This window comes from Canis aureus, chromosome 6, assembly GCF_053574225.1.
Source record: "Canis aureus isolate CA01 chromosome 6, VMU_Caureus_v.1.0, whole genome shotgun sequence".
Taxonomy (NCBI): Eukaryota; Metazoa; Chordata; class Mammalia; order Carnivora; family Canidae; genus Canis; species Canis aureus.
The window spans coordinates 71,413,597-71,432,031 of record NC_135616.1 but is presented as its reverse complement, the minus strand read 5'-3'; the positions used below and the strand labels follow the sequence as shown (position 1 = coordinate 71,432,031).

Below are 18,435 nucleotides of genomic sequence, written 5' to 3'. Positions count from 1 at the left end.
ATTGGGGGAGGGGGAGGTCACTGCCAGACCTCTAAAAGTCCTTTCAGCTCTTAAGATTATATGATCCCATCCCCACCCCACCTTGGAGATCAGTGGTTCTTAAAAAAAAAAAAAAAAAGACAAACAAAAACATGGAGCTCCTCCCTGTTGTAAACATGTTTGGGTTCTTCCCACTAGACGGGGCTCAATGCTGCACAGTGTGGGACCCAGGAAATTTAACAAAAATCCCCTACCCCTGGACAAGCAGAGCAGGACTAACTCCATTTTGTGCTACACCTGCCACCTCCTGTATGACCCCAACATAACCGGCTTATTGCTTAAGGCGCTGCCCCACCCTAGTCAAGCCGCTGGGCACACCCTAATCGGAAATCAGCTCATAACAATGTAACCCTGCTTTGTCCCCACCAAAACTGCCCGCCAATTCTGACCAAAGTAATAGGCCAGCTCAAATGGATACTACAGGGTAAGGTGTAATTCGATTGGCCACCTGTGTGTGGACCAACATTACTGTGCAACTTTCTGTGTATCCCATTGGCCACTGGCCCCTATAAAGCTGCTAGCCTTTTAGTCTCGGGGTCCAAGTCCCTGCTCTGCTGTGTCGGGTACACTTAGACCCAAGCTCGAGCTTGTAAGTAAACCCTCGTGTGTTTGCATTGGTGTCGGCTCCTTGGTAGTTTCTCAGATTCGCAATCTGGGGCACAACACACAGCATCAACTGACTGTTTTGGAGTTAAACTACTGGGACAGGCACTTCTAAAGTGATAATGAAGGAGAATCAAAAAGCAAATCAATAAATTTTTAGCAAATGTGTTGTCATAAAGAAAACCATACAAGCCTGGATAATATGAATAAATTAGGACATTTGTTGATCCTCCTGTGTACCTAAGTGTAGTTGGTGAATTACTGCCCTACTTAAATTTTTTTTTCCTTTTGGAAAACAGGATAATACCCCTACCTTTTACACCTTTCTTCTTCTGTTCTACTTCTCAACTTCGAGTAGGTGGAACTTTTACATTATTTTTAAAATTATACTTATCTGTGTTTTGTCTGCTGATTTAAATGTTTACTTCCTCAAAACAGTAATACATTCACATGGCAAAAGAGACCAATTGGGAATGTAATACATAAGAGATAAAATCTACCTTTCATCTCAGATGGTGATACCTCCCCTCCCCAGCAGTAAACAGTTTCTTATATACTCTGTCAGATATATTTTTACCATGTGCAGGCAGCTATAGTTATTTATGTGTGTATGTTAGAAAGGAGATTCATACATTCTGCGATGGCCTGGATGTTGGTTTTGTTCAATTCAACAAATGTTCATTAAACATCTACTATATACACAGACCTAAATAACTTTTAATCTCTTTTCTGTAACATCAAGTTCCAGCTGTATGTATCCATCTGAAAATAAGGGAGATATAACCACACTTGGTACTTCAACTTTTGAAATATTACATATACACATAGTCTTGCCTCTAACCCTATAGCTACTCTAAGACAGTTCCTTTTTTGGCTTTTTTTTTTTTTTTTTTTTTAACCCATGGAGTACTTTTCTGGAGTAGGTTCATATTGTTTCCATTTCCTTAAAGGACTTCACTTCTCAACCCACTGCAGTTTGTTTTTTGGCCCATGATCCCAGTAACACAGGTCTTTCTGGGTGCCTGGGTGGCTCAGTTAAGCATCGGTCTTTGGCTCACGTCATGATCCCAGAGTCCTGGGATCAAGTCCTGAATTGGGCTTCCTGCTCAGCAAGGGGGGAGAGGGCATGTCTGCTTCTCTGTCTCCCTCTGCCATTCCCCCCACCACCACCCCCCCCCCGCGCTTGTGTGCTCTCTCATATAAATAAAATCTTTTTTTTTTAAACAGAACACTGGTCTTTCCAAGATCATTCATGTTCTCTTACTTGCCAAAGCATCGTACATACCGTAGCCTTATCTTTAATTTACTGACTTCTCTGCTGTCCTGGTAACCCTCTTTCTCTTAGATCTCTCTACACTTTTGACTTCAGGAAGTTACACTCTCCTTAGTTCTTTTCTATTTATGCTCAGTCTCTTTTATGGATTTATTTTCTCTGTATGGCCCTTCAATGTTGGTGCTCATCTGCTTTTCATTCTCAGCTCATTATACTTCTCATTTTACATCCTCTTCTTGAGTGATCTACTTAGGTCTCATGACTTTAGCTATGGTCAATTGGTAACAAATTCCTCTCTGCACTGTTTTTTATTTTTAAACTATATTATTATTTTTTTAAAGATTTTATTTATTTATTCATGAGTGACACAGAGAGGGAGAGAGAGGCAGAGACATAGGCAGAGGGAGAAGCAGGCTCCTTGCAGGGAGCCCCATCTGGGACTCGATACCGGGACTCCAGGATCATGCCCTGAGTTAAGGCAGACACTTAACCATTGAGCCACCCAGGTGTCCCACCCTCTCTGTGCTCTTGATCTTGATTATATATCCAACTGTATGCTGGATATTTCTCTATTGAGAACCCAACATGTATGGAAATTAATTTATTCTCCTTGTCTCTCAAATTGAAAACCCTTCAGTATTCACCAACTCTGTAGTTGACATAATCCACCCACTCAAGCCAAAATCCTGGCATCAGCTTAGACTCCTCCATTCCCCTTTCCTTCCCATATTCAACCAATCCCCAAATTTTGCTAATCTTACCTCCTAAATATTTGCATCTGTTCCCAATTGTATTCCTGTTACCAGTCCCGTAATATAAACCTCATAATTTCTTAACTAATTCAAAATGATTTCTTAGCCACATTCAATTTTCATCTAAAATACCAACAGAACACAGGACACCTGGGTGGCTCCGTGGTGGAGGGTCTGCCTTTGGCTCAGGGTGTGATAGGGCTCTCAGTATTGAGTCTTGCATAGGGCTCCCTGCAGGGAACCTGCTTCTCCCTCTGCCTATGTCTCTGCCTCTCTCTGTGGTTCTCATTAATAAATAAATAAAATCTTAAAAAAAAAATAAAATACCAATTGAACTAAACCATTCTCTTATCATCTTCTGAATTTCCATATAAATATCAGTTTGGGAATCTGCTGGGATTCTAACAGGGATTAGACTAAACCTACTGATCAACTGGGGAGACTGACATTTTTTACAATATTGGGTCTTCCAATCCATGAGCATACTGTATCTGACCAGTTACTTGGGTCTTCTCTAATTTCTCTCAACCAAATATACATATTATAATTATATTATGTATGTACATACATATGTGTGTATATATATATATGTATATAATATAGAGTTCTTATACACCTTTCATTAAGATTTATTCCTAGGTGCCATGTGTTAGATGGTCCCCTCAAAATAACAGGTCCTAATTCCTGGAACCTATAACTGTTACCCTATTTGGAAGATGTATCTTTGCAAATGTGATTAAGGCTCTTGAGACAAGGAGATAATCCTAGATTATCCAGATGGATCCTAATGCTATCAGTGTCTTTATATAGAGAGGAAGAGGAAAATTCATGATATAGAGAGGAGATGACAATGTGAAGGTGGAGGCAGAGGTTGGGGTGATGATGTGGCTTCAAACCAAGGAATGCTAGCAGACACCAGAAAACTAGAAATGGGAGGGAACAGGGCAGCCCTGGTAGCTCCGCGGTTTAGCACTACCTTCAACTCGGGGCCTGATCCTGGAGACCCCGGATCGAGTCCCATGTTGGTCTCCCTGCATGGAGCCTGCTTCTCCCTCTGCCTGTGTCTCTGCCTCTCTTTCTCTCTGTGTCTCATGAATAAATAAATAAAATCTTAAAAAAAAAAAAAAAGGGAGGGAATGGATTCTCTGTAAAGCCTCTGGAGGGAGTGCAGCCCTGCTGACCCCTTGATTTCAGACTTGTGATCTCCAGAAGTATGACAGGAGTTTGTTTTAAGCCACTGAGTTTATGGTAATCTGTCATAGCTATTGTAGAAAGCTAATATACGAGGTATTTGAAATTTTTGACACATTCATATTTATCACTTTAAAAAATTCATTTTCTAATTGTTTAGTGCTAGTATTTCAAAATATAATTGATCTTTACAAACTGACTATCCAGCAGCTTGCTAAATTCATTATGAATATTGAAGGTTTATAGATTATAATTTATATACAGACGATCATGCTTTCTCCAGAAAACAAATTCATGTATTTCTTTCCAATCCTTATACATTTTTTCCTTGCCTTTTTTTTAAAAAAAGATTTTATTTATTTATTCATGAGAGACACAGAGAGAAAGAGAGGCAGAGACACAGGCAGAGGGAGAAGCAGGCTTCATGCAGGGAGCCTGATGTGGGACTAGATCCCAGGTCTCCGGGATCATGCCCTGGGCTGAAGGCAGGCGCTAAACCACTGAGCCACCTGGGCTGCCCTCCTTGCCTTTTTGTTGCTGGGATGTCCAGTACAATAGTAAAGCATATCCTTTTATCTTTTGATTTTATCATGTATCATCTATTCCAAATTTAAACTACAATGGAAATAGTAAATAATAATAATAATAATACAGTATAAAAACAGTCAAACAAAATAACAAACACTGTTCTAAGTAACAAATCCAGAGGCCTTTTCTTAAACCCTTCTCATGATTCTGCATCACTGGCCATTATTTATTAACTTTCTTAAACCTTTCTTCTTCCTTGGCTAGATTCTCTTCCTCTAACTCCTTATAGATATCCCTAAGTATTTTTTTAGGTTTTGCCTTTTTTTATACCATTCTTATTAACTGTTGGGAAATCATCCTAAGGCCTATGATTATTCTTCAGTGCCAGGCCAGCTCCAGGTGTTTTCCTTTTCTTCTGGGGCAAAACAGAAAGAAAAGTCCCCCAATCTCTGAGGTTCTTCTCCCAAGAGTGGAATGCATTCTCCCTTGTTTTGTCCTCTTTGTTGTACTCAAAGAAAAGTGTGAATCCTCTTTAACGGTTTTACTAGTAATTAGAAATAAGTTACAGAAGTCCCCAAATCTTCACAATGTTTTAATCCTTGATCTACACACAGAAATTCCTTTCAGTAGAAGAGGCTGGACGGTATGGCAAAGTTGGGGAGTTAGAAAGCATGCTGGCCAGGAGGCCTCAGAGCGACATTTATCTTTTGTGAATTCACTTAGTTCAGGGTCTGGCCTTTGCATTACAGGGCCAGAGATGCTGAATCACGTTCATTAGGAGCTTGTGTATAAAAATGAAAATATCAGTGTATTAATTTACAATGAAAAATGTAACTGTTATAGGAAATGGCTATTCATTTCACTTGGACAGGACACTTTCTCACTGTAGAAAAAATGTAGGGGAATTAAAATAATATTCAAAACTGTATTTGCTGAGAGAAGCTAAAGAGTAAGAGGTTTTTACTTGCATGATTTAATAGAATCATATCAAGCTATGATAGATCAAATTACCTCCACGGTCAGAACAAAATAGGTTTTGTACCTGCTCAGAAGACTTTCCCCTTTAAACAGGGATCCTGCCAGATATTTACTTCCCAAGTGTTTTTTTTTTTTTTTTTTTTTTGGCTCAATTCCTGATTGAGACATTCCTGCTTTAGGTATGTTACTGCTTTCAGTCGAGTCTTGCTTTGGCCAGACAGGCTTATTTTCTGCTTTGATCCATTCTGCATTGACCTGTTAATAGAATTCATACAGGACAACCTTTAAGTGTTTGGAGAGTACCTGACCTACAGACCACAAATACTGCTTTGCATACATCTTGCATACTATATGTTCATCAGAAGTCCTCAATTCTTAACTGCTGAGCCAAAACAAGAAGTACTTAAAAAAAAAGAAAGAAAGAAAATCATAAATAGCTCCCAATGCCAGGCAGGCTGGCACATAGCAAACACCCTCAAATCTGGTGAACAAAATATGCAGTTCCCTACCCCTTCTGCCTAATGCAATTCGTAAAAGCATTACAGAGCACACAGCCTGCCAGGCTGCAGCTCGCGCCTCACCTCTGCGCGGGGACTCCGCCCTCCCTACAGCTCGGCTCCAAGCCCGGACCACGGGTCAGCGCGGACTGAGCAAGCACCCCCGCCTTGGACAAGGCCCCGCTGGTAGTTTAATTTCACCACGGGCAGCACCCACTTCCTAACTAATGAGACAGTCAAAGCGAAAAAGATGGATACAATAAAGCAAAGGTGAGAAAACGGGAAAGGTGTCTTTTTCAAAAAAAATTTTTTTAAAAATGAAACAACAAACCACCTTTTAGCAAAATACAGCTGCACCGCTCAGCCCCGGAAATCACGTCGGCGGCCTCAGTGCCTCTAGGGGGTCGGGGCCCAGCTCCGGGATCCAGAAACCCAGAGCGCAGCGGCCAGACGACTGCCAGTCGGGGGCCCCGAGCCTGCGGGCGCCCCGCTCCAGCCCCCGGCTGCTCGGCGGGCACGGCCGCCACACCCGCCCCACGCCGGCGGAGGAGCCGCGAGACGGAGCGGCCGGGCGGCCGCAGGCTCTCCGCGGGGCAGGGTGGCGGCCGCGCCCCGCCGCGCCCCGCAGCCCCCGCAGCCCCCGCCCGGACTCCGCGCCCCGGGCCGCGCCGGCCCTTCCCCGGGCTGGGCGCGTTCCTTCCGCCCAGAGCCGGCAAAGAGTCCCCGGGCCGCCGAGCTCGCCTGCGCCCGAGCGCCCCCTAGGAAGCCGGCCGGAGCGGCGGCGGCGCCTCCGCGGCGATCTTCGGAGCTCGGTCGGGGTTGCCCGGGCTGCCGGCGAGCGGGGCTTCCCCGCCCCTCCCCTCCCCCTCCCCCCTGCGCCCCCCCGCGCGCCCCTCCCCGCCCGGCGGCCGGAACCTCCCTGCGGGGCGGAGTGATACCGGCGGCGGCGTAGAGCGCGGCGCGGCCGACAGGGGCGCCCGGGACCGCGCGGGGCGGGCGGAGGGAGGAGGGGAGGGGAGGGGAGGGGAGGGGGGAGGCGGGGCCGGGGCGGGTTGTTGTGAGGCGACTGCGCTACCGCCGGACCGGGGCGGTTATGGCGGCTCCATATTAACACCCTCCTCCTCCTCCGCCGCCGCCGCCGCCGCCGTCTCCTCCTCCTCCTCCTCCTCCTCCTCCTGCTCCTCTCCCGCCCGCCCGCACTCGTAAGCCATCTCCCCCTTCACCCTGACGCCTACCGCTTCCCCTCGCCTCTCCCCCTCCCCTCTTCTACCATGCCCGGCATGATGGAGAAAGGGCCCGAGTTACTGGGGAAGAACCGATCGGCCAACGGCAGCGCCAAGAGCCCGGCGGGCGGCGGCGGCGGCGCCTCGTCCACCAACGGCGGGCTGCACTACTCGGAGCCCGAGAGCGGCTGCAGCAGCGACGACGAGCACGGTGGTAGCCTCGAACTCCTCCCCGCCAGCCCGCCTGCCCCCCTCCCTCCTCCCCTCCCCCAGCCCCCTCCCCTCGCCGCGCTCCCGCCCTCCCTCCCCTCGGAGCCCGGGCGCTGCGGTAGCCTCGAACTCCCGGTGCAGTGCAGCAGCACCCCCGCGACCCCCGCCCCCCCGCCCCCCGCCCTCCGCCAATCCTCCGCCCTCCCTCCGCCCCCCCGCTCCCCGCCCCCATCCGCTGCCATCTCCCGGAGTGCCCGGAGTTAATATCTTCCCATCCACCCGCCGCTTCTTTCCTCCCTCCAGCAATTTTTATATTTTATTAAGTGTCTCTTCCTTTTTCTTCCCCCCCCACTCTTTCTTTTTTTTTTCTTCTCTTTTCTTTTTCTTTTTTTCTTTCTTTCTTTTTTTTTTTTTTTCTTTTTTGGCATTGCTTTGCAGATGTTGGGATGAGAGTCGGAGCTGAATACCAAGCTCGGATCCCTGAATTTGATCCAGGTAGATATATTTGCTTAAGCAAAAATCCTGTCTCTCCAACCCACCTCCCCCCCCTCCCCCCACCCCCCACCTCCCTTTCTGGGAATGATTTAGGGTGGAAGGGGTAGAGGGGCGGCCGAGGTGTGGGGGTCCGGGGGTGCGGTTGGGAGGGGATGCGGGGCCGGGATGGGCAGGCATCTGGCGGGGAGGCTGTCAGGCTTGGCAGGGCTGTGACACAGGGCGTGTGGGCAGATGTGTGCATTGCAAGGTTAACATGGTTCCTTGGGGAGGCCACTTGCCCGCCGGTGGCATCGCCTTTCTGCCCCCAGGAGCCCCGGGCGAGGTCGGGGAGGAGCAGAGGGAGGCGGCCCTCGGCGGATCCGGGGGGTCCGAGGCTGGGGAAGGAGCGGCTGCTGGGCCGAGGCTGCAGGAGAGGGCGTGCGGGCTGCGTGTACGAGAACCTGCAAATGTCAACCGCACAGCACCGACCCCCGGAGCGGAGGGCCGCGCTCCGCAAGGGCGGCGGATGCCGGGGCTGCTGTCATCGGCCCCGGCCGAGGGCGAGCCCTGCCCTGCCCGACCCGCGCCTCCACGGGGTTTTCTTTTCTCTTTCTTTTTAGCTAGGTGGTGTAGCTCTGGCCGCGACAGCTCTGCGGAGTGTAGGAGCCGCGGAGAGAAAGGGATGGGGGAAGGGGGTGGGGAGAAGCCAGAGGCACACCTCGCCCTGCAGCCAGCCCTAGGAAGTCAGACCACAGGACAGTGGCTGCAGCTGCCAAGGAGACATTTTCTCCCCGAGCAGCCAGGTTCCAGCGTCCTCTGCCAACCCAGCTTGCGGGCTCCCTGTCTACTTTTCTCCAAACAGGCTCTCTGGCGGTCACGGGACTTCAGCCTGGACGGGGATTGGGCGAGAGTTCCGCATATGGAGGCGCCCTTGCAGGAGCCTCCCGGAGTGGAGCGCGTTTCCTTCTCCCCACCCCAGACCCTTCTTCAGTTCAGGCTTTGCACTGACTTTGAAGGAGCTTTTTTTTTTTTTCCCCTTTTTCCTTTTTCCTCTTCTCTCCCCCTCCTTCCTCCTTACAGTTGGTCAGTTTTTCTGCCCATTGCCAACTCATATAATAACATTGTATCGTACTTTTGAATTCTGTTTTAGTTATTGATAGGGCTTGCTTGTATTTTTTTTTTTTTTTTTTTTTTGGCGGGGAGGGATAGCTTCTTTCCTTCATTATGGGGTATAGATGGATATCATCATTCATCCCCTGCCCGTTAAGGCAATGCAAAAGAAAAAGGGGGGGGGGCTAGGTGGCAGCCCCTCCTGTCCCAAGGGGGAGGGTAAAATAATGAGTGTTAAAAGGATCGTCCGTGCAGCCTGTTTTCAGTAGGTAAAAGCAATGGTGAGGGTGCTCACTAGATGTGGGTTGCCTTCTAAAAGACAGAGCTGTTAATACATTTTATTCAAAAGCTATCCAGTGTATGTACTACTGGTGGGCTTCAAATAATTTTAAATGATCTATGAAACTAATTTTGTTGGAGTAGCTAGTAGGGGAGTAACACTCTTCACATTATCGCGCTGCTTCGGGAATTAACTTGACATTTGACATACTTTGACTTGAGATAGACTGAATTCAGTTTCTAGCTCTTTTATTTTTGTGCTCTGAACCAAGTTCGCGGCCTTCCCTGATCCTTAATTTCCTTAGCTGTAAAATGGAAATAAAAAATGCTTCATGGAATTCTTGTCAGGAATACATGACTGGGCATATGGCAGTTATTCAGTAAAGATTAAATTTCCTGATTAGAAGGAATGATCCTGCATACATTTTTACCTTTCTGATTTGGGATACTCTGCTTTTTTTGGTAAATGATAAATTGATTTACAAATTATAATCCAATAGCCAGAGCTATTTCCTAAATTAATAAACATTTATCTTTATGCTCCATTAGGTAGGTTTATATTTCATAGACAAGTATGCACAGGTTGATTAGGAGGTCTTGTGTCTAAAAAGCCAGACTTTTTGTTGGAACAAATATATGGCCTTAGTCTAGATCACTTTTTTGGTTTTGGTTTGGTTTGGGTTTTTTGGTTTTCATTTCATGATAGACTAAATACTGGAATAAATTTCAAAATTTGAAAAATCATCATTAAAAATGCAGACCACTTCGGGTAGTTTTACATGGCCACTATTTGGGTTATCCAGTTACTTGATCATCATTTTTAAATTATTATTTTAAGCCTAAGCAGAATATTTGTAGGGAAAAAAAATCACTGAATTATTTTTTTAAAGTCATATTTTCAATATTTTTACTCATGATAATTGATACTCTTCATCAGGTTAAGGGTATATGTCACATTTTAAAAATTCATCTATAAATTTTTTGCTTAATCGTATGCAGAATACTGAACCCAAGGACACAACTAAAACCAGTTATCACTTAAGCCTAGGGCTTTTCTGTAGCCATTGTAAGCAAATCTTGTCAAGCAAATGTAGATTATCAGTTGTTAACACACTTAAAAGGTAGATATTGAACCTCTGTGCCTTTCAATATAGTGCCACTGGTCTATTTTATTCCAAGTGTTGTGCTGTTGTGTGAAGTTTCTACTTCACATTAATCCAGTATAACTTGGTGAAAAATTAAACATACTTCCTTAGAAAAGATAAAAGGAAAAGAGATTTATTAATTAATGATAGAAATTAAGAAATAATCAGTTCCTCTCTCTCCTTTTCTCTTTGTCATATCATTCTCTTTAGTTTCATAAACCAGTCTACCTTCATGGAGATTATTTACCTATAACCAAGTTATTTGGAAGAAAAATTATTTAGATACCAAGATTATTATCAAAATATAGGAAAATTAAAGAGGATGTGTGTGTGTGTAGGATATTTTTATTAGAGAAATTGATGGTGATGATAGAAAACACAGAATGACATACTAAAATGAGTATTTTAGAAAATGTGAGAATTGTGATTTATATTAGAATTACTGAATAAAAGTTTAGGAACAGTGTACGTTAACACCATTGCTAAGAATGCCTCTATAAAAATTTACTAACTGGATTTGATTATTTTCTTAGGTGCCTTTTTTTTTTTTCAGATTTTTCGCTTCCCAACTTTTATTTATTGCCTCCTGACTGTATATCAAGGAGGAGCAGTTTCCTGTGGAGATTAAGAGTTTCACCTCTTCCCATATGCCTTTTAGCTAATGTGGCATAGTGACCTTGATGAACTACCTGATGTATCCATGCCTTTGTTTTCTCATTTGTGAGAGGGAGATGCTAACTGTATCATAAGATTTGGTGAAAAATAATGTCTATAAAGCAATGGTCTTCAAACTGTTTTGTGTATCCATAAAAGAATTTTCAAAAAAATATTTTCTTGCATATTTCTGACATCTGTCACTTGTTGCTGTGTTTAAATAGTTGAAAAATATAATCTCCAGTTTATTGAAAATATTAACATTTTGAAATATAGCCATTATATCCTTATTTTAAATGCATTCAGTTAAATACAAATACTAGAGTAATATGATAGTATCTGTTTTATAAAAAGTCTAAATAGGAAAATAGTCTGAAAGTTAACATTTTTCCTTTTTATCTTTGAAATCATTCCATGCATTCCCCCCCCCCCACAGACTTTTGTAGTTCTGTGCTTGAAAATACTTTATTGATCACTTATTCAATTTCTCTATCACTGTATTATGTATTCTTGTGAACACAAGGTTCTAAGTATTAAGTCTCTCCTGGTTTGAGTTATTACAATTAATGTATAATTGATTGAAATTGTAATAGCTATGGTGCCTTGAGTAAAGGAGAACCTTGCTGACACTCTTTGTTTGGCACTGTGGAGGTCTTAAAATTTTGTGCAATGTACTCTGTCAAATGTGGGATGAGGTGAGAAAGGTGCCTTTTTGGGGGTGGGGGTGAGAGAAGGACATTTGTGAAGAAGATCAGAAGTAGAATGAGCATATTGCTTAGAATGTGGTGAGTTTGCAGGTAGATTGTCTTGGGAAAAAGCACATAGGGAAGCTAAAGTTCTGAAAATTGATTTCTATAAAACTTACTTATGCTTATGTATCCCTTGAAAAGTCTACTTATCCCAGTTTGAAGGTAGTGAATTAAATATGTGAGAACCTAGTTCATAAATAGAATTTTTAAAAATGTTTTGTGTGTGTTAATATACTCAGTACTTAAGTTCTTTATGTAAAGTATTCATCCCATGATTTCCATCAAAATCCTTATTCTAAATGTCTTAAATCTAAGGAGAAATAGATTTTTACTTTTGTCCTTATTTTGAAATTTGCTATTAGAGTAAAATCCTAGCTTATCAAAATTATACTTTTGTTTTTTAGTTGTTGGTTTTCCCCTAGTTAGTCTCATAAATGAACTTTACCATCTGCAGTTAAGGATATCTAAAAGATTTCAAAAGGATTAAACTTTTAAGTGTTTCATGCTTTTAAAAATTGTTTCAATTTGTTTTCAGAACTGTCATGCTACTATGTAGTCTTTTAAAATGATAGTAGCTTGCTATCTAGGTTTTGCTTTGTTTTTTAACCTATTTAGAAGATAGAATTTTTTAAAAAAGATTTTATTTATTTATTCATGAGAGAGACACAGGGAGAGGCAGAGACATAGGCAGAGGGAGAAGCATGCTCCCTGTTGGGAGCCTGATGCAGGACTCGATTCCAGGACCCTAGGATCACCAACTCAGCCAAAGGCAGATGCTCAACCACTGAGCCCAGTCCAGAAGATAGGATATTTCTAAGACCTGTTATTTTGTTGGTGAGGCAAGCTTGATTTTCAGTGTTACTTCTGTGTATCAGATAGTTTTGAGATACAGTGTTAAATATTGTTACACATAAAAGCAAAATAAACATTAAGTTTCTGCCCTTTAAATATTTTTCTAAAACTTTTATAATGGAAAGGGTAAGACTTCATTGGATGCAAAGCGTCCTAAGAGGTACATTGTTTTTAATAATACAAGGTACTTTCTCTTACTTTATAGGAAAGGAGTCAGATCTGAGTTGTTAGAAAAACAAAAAGTCATTTTAGCTATCTAGTCTCATTTTCAAGGGGTTGATGAAAGAAGGCATCAGCTGTTTGTGTTAGAGACCCATGAGGTTTTATTCATTTGTGTTATTATTTGATAAAGTGACAAGAAGCTTTTCAGAATAAAGATAACTGCTTTCAATGAGCATATACTAGCAAAAATAATGTCTTAGGTAATGCTTACTCTATGGCAGGTACTTTGCATACATTCATATAATTTTTTAATTCTGTGAAGTAGGTACTCTTATCCCTTTTTAAAAAATATTTATTTATTTTAGAGCACAAAAAGCAGGAAGGGATAAAGGAGCAGAGAAAATCCTCAAGCAGACTCCCCACTGAGTGGGAAGCCCAACAGGGGGGCTGGGGGAGGGAGGAGCTCAATCCCAGGACCCTGAGATTGTGATCTGAGCTGAAATCCATAGTCAGCCGCAACTGACTGAGCCACCCAGGCACCTCCTCATCATCTGTGTTTTTAAAGAACTAAACTGAGGCACAGACAGCATAGGTCAATTTCCTTAAGATGACAAAGCTAGGAAATCGCAGAGTTTGGATTCAGACTTAGTCTGGCTCTGTAATGGTTACACTCTTAACCATTATATTAAAATATCTCATTTCCTGTGAACATCAGTCATCTCTTGGGCCTAGTTGACACCTACATGATTGAAAATGGTAGAGTTTAGTTCAAGATTAGGAAAAGAACATTGTGAAATGTCTAATTAGGCATTCTCTGCTACCAGACGTGATTACTCTCCCTATTACCCCACCCCCACCCCCATATTAGAAGAGCTGTTAGTCCTCACAGCTTGGGTGTCAGTTTTTATCAGATGAGTCCCTTAATTATAGTCCTAAGAATTTTTTGGGAAACTTAACTGTTACTCTTCATGGGGAAAAATACAAAAAATAGTTCATGTCTGTCTAAGAAGAGACATTTTGTAAAGGTATTTTAATTAAGATTTTCTGTAATGCAGAAATCAGATGCAGGAAATATGTTTAAATATTAAGCATGATAGGCTCTTAAGACTTGAGAGTTAATGGAAACCTTTCTTTGTTGCATTCCTCATTCTATTAAGTAGGATTTAAATTATCTTATTGTTATAATCCATCGTGAAAAAGAATTAGTCCATGTTGAAGCATTGAAGTTTAGAATACTCACTAGAAATAGCAGTAGATAAAGACTTCTGACCAACTTGGATAGCTTGTCTTTTATTTCCATTGAGTGGCTGCCAATTTTGCTTTTGTGTTTGTATTTTATGTGATTAGAAATTTAATATATATCTTATTTTTGAAGTTTTTTAAGAACTTGACATTTGTTTTCATTGAATATTAAATTTTTTAAAAAGATTTTACTTATTCATGAGAGAAACAGAGAGAGAGAGAGAGAGAGGCAGAGACAAAGGCAGAGGGAGAAGTAGAAGCAGGCTCCATGCTGGAAGCCTGACACAGGACTCATCCCCAGGTCCCCAGGATCACACCCTGGGCTGAAGGCCACGCTAAACCGCTAAGTCACCCCGGCCACCCTGAATATTAATTTTAGATAATGTACTTCTAATTTGCATTTTCTTAAATTCTCAGCTTTTATTTTTGTCCTCTTTTATTAAAGTTACAAAAAATGTAGTAGGTCTTGCTGTTAGATTCATTTTGTTATTACGGTTTTTGTGATACTTTGGTATTGTTTTCTCATTTCTCCATCCTTAATTTTTCTTTATAAGTAAAACTACAAGTTTTAAATAATTTTAGCTTCATATTTTCACTAACAATATATCGTTCTGTAACTATAATTTGTTGATTGAATATGCAGTAGTAAAGTGTAATGATTCTCTAAAAATTAAAAACGACTGAACTATATTAAATTTTTGCTGGATAGATAACTTCTCTAGATTGGGATTATACTAGTAGTTCCTTTACCCCTGGAAGTGAATATTCTTAATTCCAAATATCTTATAACATTATGAATGATTACAGTTTAAACTAGGAATTCTGATAATATGTGAATAATTTTGGAATTCTTGCCATTAGTTGGTGGTAGCTATCAATACCTCATAAAAGTCAATTATGACATATTCATAGACAAGTCTTAAAGTAGGTGGCAACAATGCTTCATTTCTTGATAGTTTTAATTAACTGGAATGCACCTAGGAATTAGAAAGAATCCAGAAAAAGACCACCAAGTAATTAAAAGACAGAACCCACGGGCATGTACTTGGCACTGAGATAGCTGTGTCAGGCTTTCACTCATTCTGTCCTTAATGCAGTTTTAATAGAGCTTGATTTTTCTGACTTTTTAGTCAGAAAACATTAGAAATAAGCAACACTAATGGTATGCTTCTACATTAGAGGTAGACTCAGATTACATCAAGAAGAAACAGCATTATTGACTTTTACATTTTTTTACTTTGTTTTCCTCTTACACAGAGCATAGTTTTTTAAACTGTAATAAATGAGATTAAGACTAAGAAGGAATAACCTACAGACTCACAAGGAGTAAGATTAAATAAAAACCATAAAAAACCAGATACAATTATTTTTAAATGATGATAATCTTGGCCCATTTAGATATGAGACAAAACAAATAACACCTGAACTATTTTCTAGTTTTAAAAGAACTTTTAATGACGCCTAAGTAATGTTTAGAAGGTTAAACCACGTTCATTACCTGTCAAGTAGAGTTATAGGACGTACTTAAGAAAACTTTTCTTTTAAATTTAAAGGGGGTTAACTTCAGTGTTTGTGAAATTTTCTTCAATTCCATAAATGAAATATTTAGTATATTTAATGTAAATCTGTTTTCCTTCTCTGTGTTTTCCTGACTTTCTTTGTCCTCTTGCAGGTACTGTACTAAAATAGAAAGAAAGCTTGCTTTGTTTATACTTATTTTAAATGTACATAAAATCCATCATATTTAAAGCAATGAATTTTTTTCCCCAGGTGCTACAAAGTACACAGATAAAGACAATGGAGGAATGCTTGTGTGGTCTCCGTATCACAGTATCCCAGATGCCAAATGTAAGTTTTCTGAAATTGAATATTTGTGTCAGTAGGGATCTATCAGCAAATTCAAAATGCAACTTATATTTGTTTTGGGTTGCTTAGATTCTCATAAGAAAACAGTTTGTCTTTGTTTTGTTTTGTTTCTTTGATGGAGGTTGTTATATTAGAATGTTTTTCCTTTTGAAAGATAGTGGGTTGATCATTCCAATTTGTGTCAGGCCCAGGAAGACTGAAAATACCTAGGATCTGATGGCATTGCTGCTTAAATCCTCAAGCAGGGGAGGGAGTTACTATGTAGACATCTGCACAGGCTTTTCCTCAGTATATGGAGCTGTAAAGAAATGCCTTCAAACTTCAAAGAGCCCACTATCATTACCATTTTAAAGAGGAAAGGGGAAAGAACTGACTTCAGCAGCCATCAATCAGGTCATCTTTGAGCTCTCCATTTCTGGACGGAGACCTTCTGGATCATTGACCATGCACTTCTTGAATCATGGTGTGGCTTTAGACTTCAATGTGATGTAGCGGACCTGATCCTTTGCGGCACATCAGATATAGGAAACGTGCAGGTAACAAAACTAAGATTCCCACCCCTCCATTCAGTTATCATTGAATTTGTTAAAACAGACAAACAAAACCACTGCACAGCTATTCTTGCAGCTGTAAAATAAGCTTGTCTTTTAAAAATATTTACTAAAATCTTAAAGATGTCCCATGACGGTTTATTTAGTTCCATGAAAATTAATGATGTCCTATATATAATGTGCATAGTAAGTCTAAGCATATTTATTGATGCAATAAGAGAACTAAAAATTGACAATTGACTATTATGCTGCATACCTGATAATTCTTCCTGTTTGACAGTTTTGGAATACCAGCAAAAGGTCTAGCTGGTAATCTAGAATTACATGCCCTTGAGGCATTCTTAACAAAAAACACAAAATTGTGCATTTGGCCTGGGACTGTATACTGAGAAACCTGAAGGAGATTATCAGGTTTCTCTGGTTCAGTTCTCATTACAAGAAAAGGTTTTCATTCATAAACTGAGCATCAGGGTATCACTGGCTTTTGCTCTCCTAGCACTGCTTTGTACAGTGGTGCATTTAACAAAGTAGAAAACAAAATTCAAAAAGCCATCATATCCTGATTGTGTGGTGTCCATGTAGAATATCCTAGACGAAAGATCTCAGGTAGTGGTTTTCAACCTTGGCTGTACATTGGAATCATGTGAGGGAACTTTTAAAAAAAACAGTACTGATGTCTGGTCTCTATCTCTAACCAATTAAATCAGAATCTTTAGGGGTGGAGTCTGGACTGACTTTATTTTAATTAATTTATTTTTAAAGATTTTATTTTTAAATAAAGTCGGTTAAACATCTGACTTTGCCCTCCTTGGGGCTCAAACTCTTGACTCCAAGATCAAGAGTTGCACTCTCTTCCAGTGGAGCCAGCCAGGTGCTCCAGACTTACTTTTTAAAAGATCTCCCACTGATTTTACTACATAGCCAAGATTGGAAACCACAGGTTGACTGGTATTGTTTAGCCTTCTATTTATAGGACTGTAGGACATTTTTGTTAAGCAGCATATATTTAGACCTGTCTTGTGCTTAAGTGCTGTGTGTTTAAGCTCTAAACAAAATGTAATGTTTGGATTTTCTGCAAATGTTTACAGTCTTAGGGAACTATAATAGCATCCATAAAAAATAGTTATTCTAGCAACATTATTGTTATAATAGCATTTTTTATATATTCAATTATCTTAAATTGATTAATAATAATAGCAGACTCCTATAAAGTACCTAAAATGTGCCAAGTGTTATTCCAAACACTTCATATATATATTAGCTCCTTTAATCCTAGGAAGAAGGTACTGTTTTTAGAGTGAGGAAATTAGGTACAAAAAGGTCATGTTAATTGTGTATAGTCAAACCTAGCCATAAGGCTGAGAATCAAGCCCTAGTAGACTAGTGGGATCAGAATTCTTAACCTCTGCTTCTCCAAATATGCTCAAAGAGAATTTTATATATCATATATACACACATACATACACTTTAAAAAGGCTCAAACAGGAGTATGACTACATGTATTTCACATAAACCAGGCCTGCTGACTGAAATGGTAGACATCTTAGCAGTGAGGCCTTAGAACACCTAATACCTTTATCATTGAAGCTGTGCTTATCCAAGTAATTCTATTGACTTGATTACATATGTAGAATGAATGAAAATGGAATATTTAGACACCTTCTGTATAGCTGCAGGAAGAGCTTAAGAAAATTTAGGGCTACCAAAGCATACTTAAACATGGTTGTTATTACATATAGCTGGCAAAACTATAGACAAACCATCCTTTGTACAGCAGTCAGAAGTGGGAAGGCAAAGGCTTTGAGCCAACGCTTAGTATGAGATGGGCTCTGAAACAACTAAGTCTCTTCAAATAAAGATTGCAACAAAAAAATGAAGAAATTGGCTAATATTTTACACCGTAATTAGGTTCTATTGGCTACATACAGATTAACCTATTTTGTATACAAAAATAATTAACATTGAATTTAATAAGTATGTGCTATATAATCTTAGAGATTAATCATCCTAAGTAAAATTTTAAATCAGGGAAGCTTCTGATCCTGTTCATTGAAGTA

At 40.9% G+C, this 18,435-nt stretch overlaps 1 protein-coding gene and 1 long non-coding RNA gene across 9 annotated transcripts in view; one reads left to right on the top strand and one right to left on the bottom strand.

Moving 5' to 3' along the window:
- The window catches only part of LOC144316372 (uncharacterized), a 66,615-nt gene extending 60,225 nt beyond the window's left edge, over positions 1-6,390 (bottom strand). Inside the window, exons 1-3 of one of the 4 annotated variants that reach the window (XR_013382304.1) lie at positions 6,196-6,390; positions 5,429-5,619; positions 396-1,404 (exon numbers count right to left, since the gene is read on the bottom strand). This is a non-coding gene — a long non-coding RNA (uncharacterized LOC144316372). Of the gene's footprint in view, positions 1-395; positions 1,405-4,965; positions 5,620-5,945; positions 6,086-6,195 lie in introns of those variants that run through there. The other 3 variants (XR_013382303.1, XR_013382305.1, XR_013382302.1) reach the window with 3 other exon arrangements.
- A 501-nt stretch (positions 6,391-6,891) lies between these two features.
- The window catches only part of RCOR3 (REST corepressor 3), a 53,198-nt gene continuing 41,654 nt past the window's right edge, over positions 6,892-18,435 (top strand). The window contains exons 1-3 of one of the 5 annotated variants that reach the window (XM_077902200.1): positions 6,892-7,298; positions 7,733-7,789; positions 15,732-15,809. In XM_077902200.1, the coding sequence (XP_077758326.1) occupies positions 7,133-7,298; positions 7,733-7,789; positions 15,732-15,809 (301 nt within the window). In that variant the 5' untranslated portion in view covers positions 6,892-7,132. Of the gene's footprint in view, positions 7,299-7,729; positions 7,790-15,731; positions 15,810-16,012; positions 16,364-18,435 lie in introns of those variants that run through there. The other 4 variants (XM_077902203.1, XM_077902202.1, XM_077902201.1 and 1 more) reach the window with 4 other exon arrangements.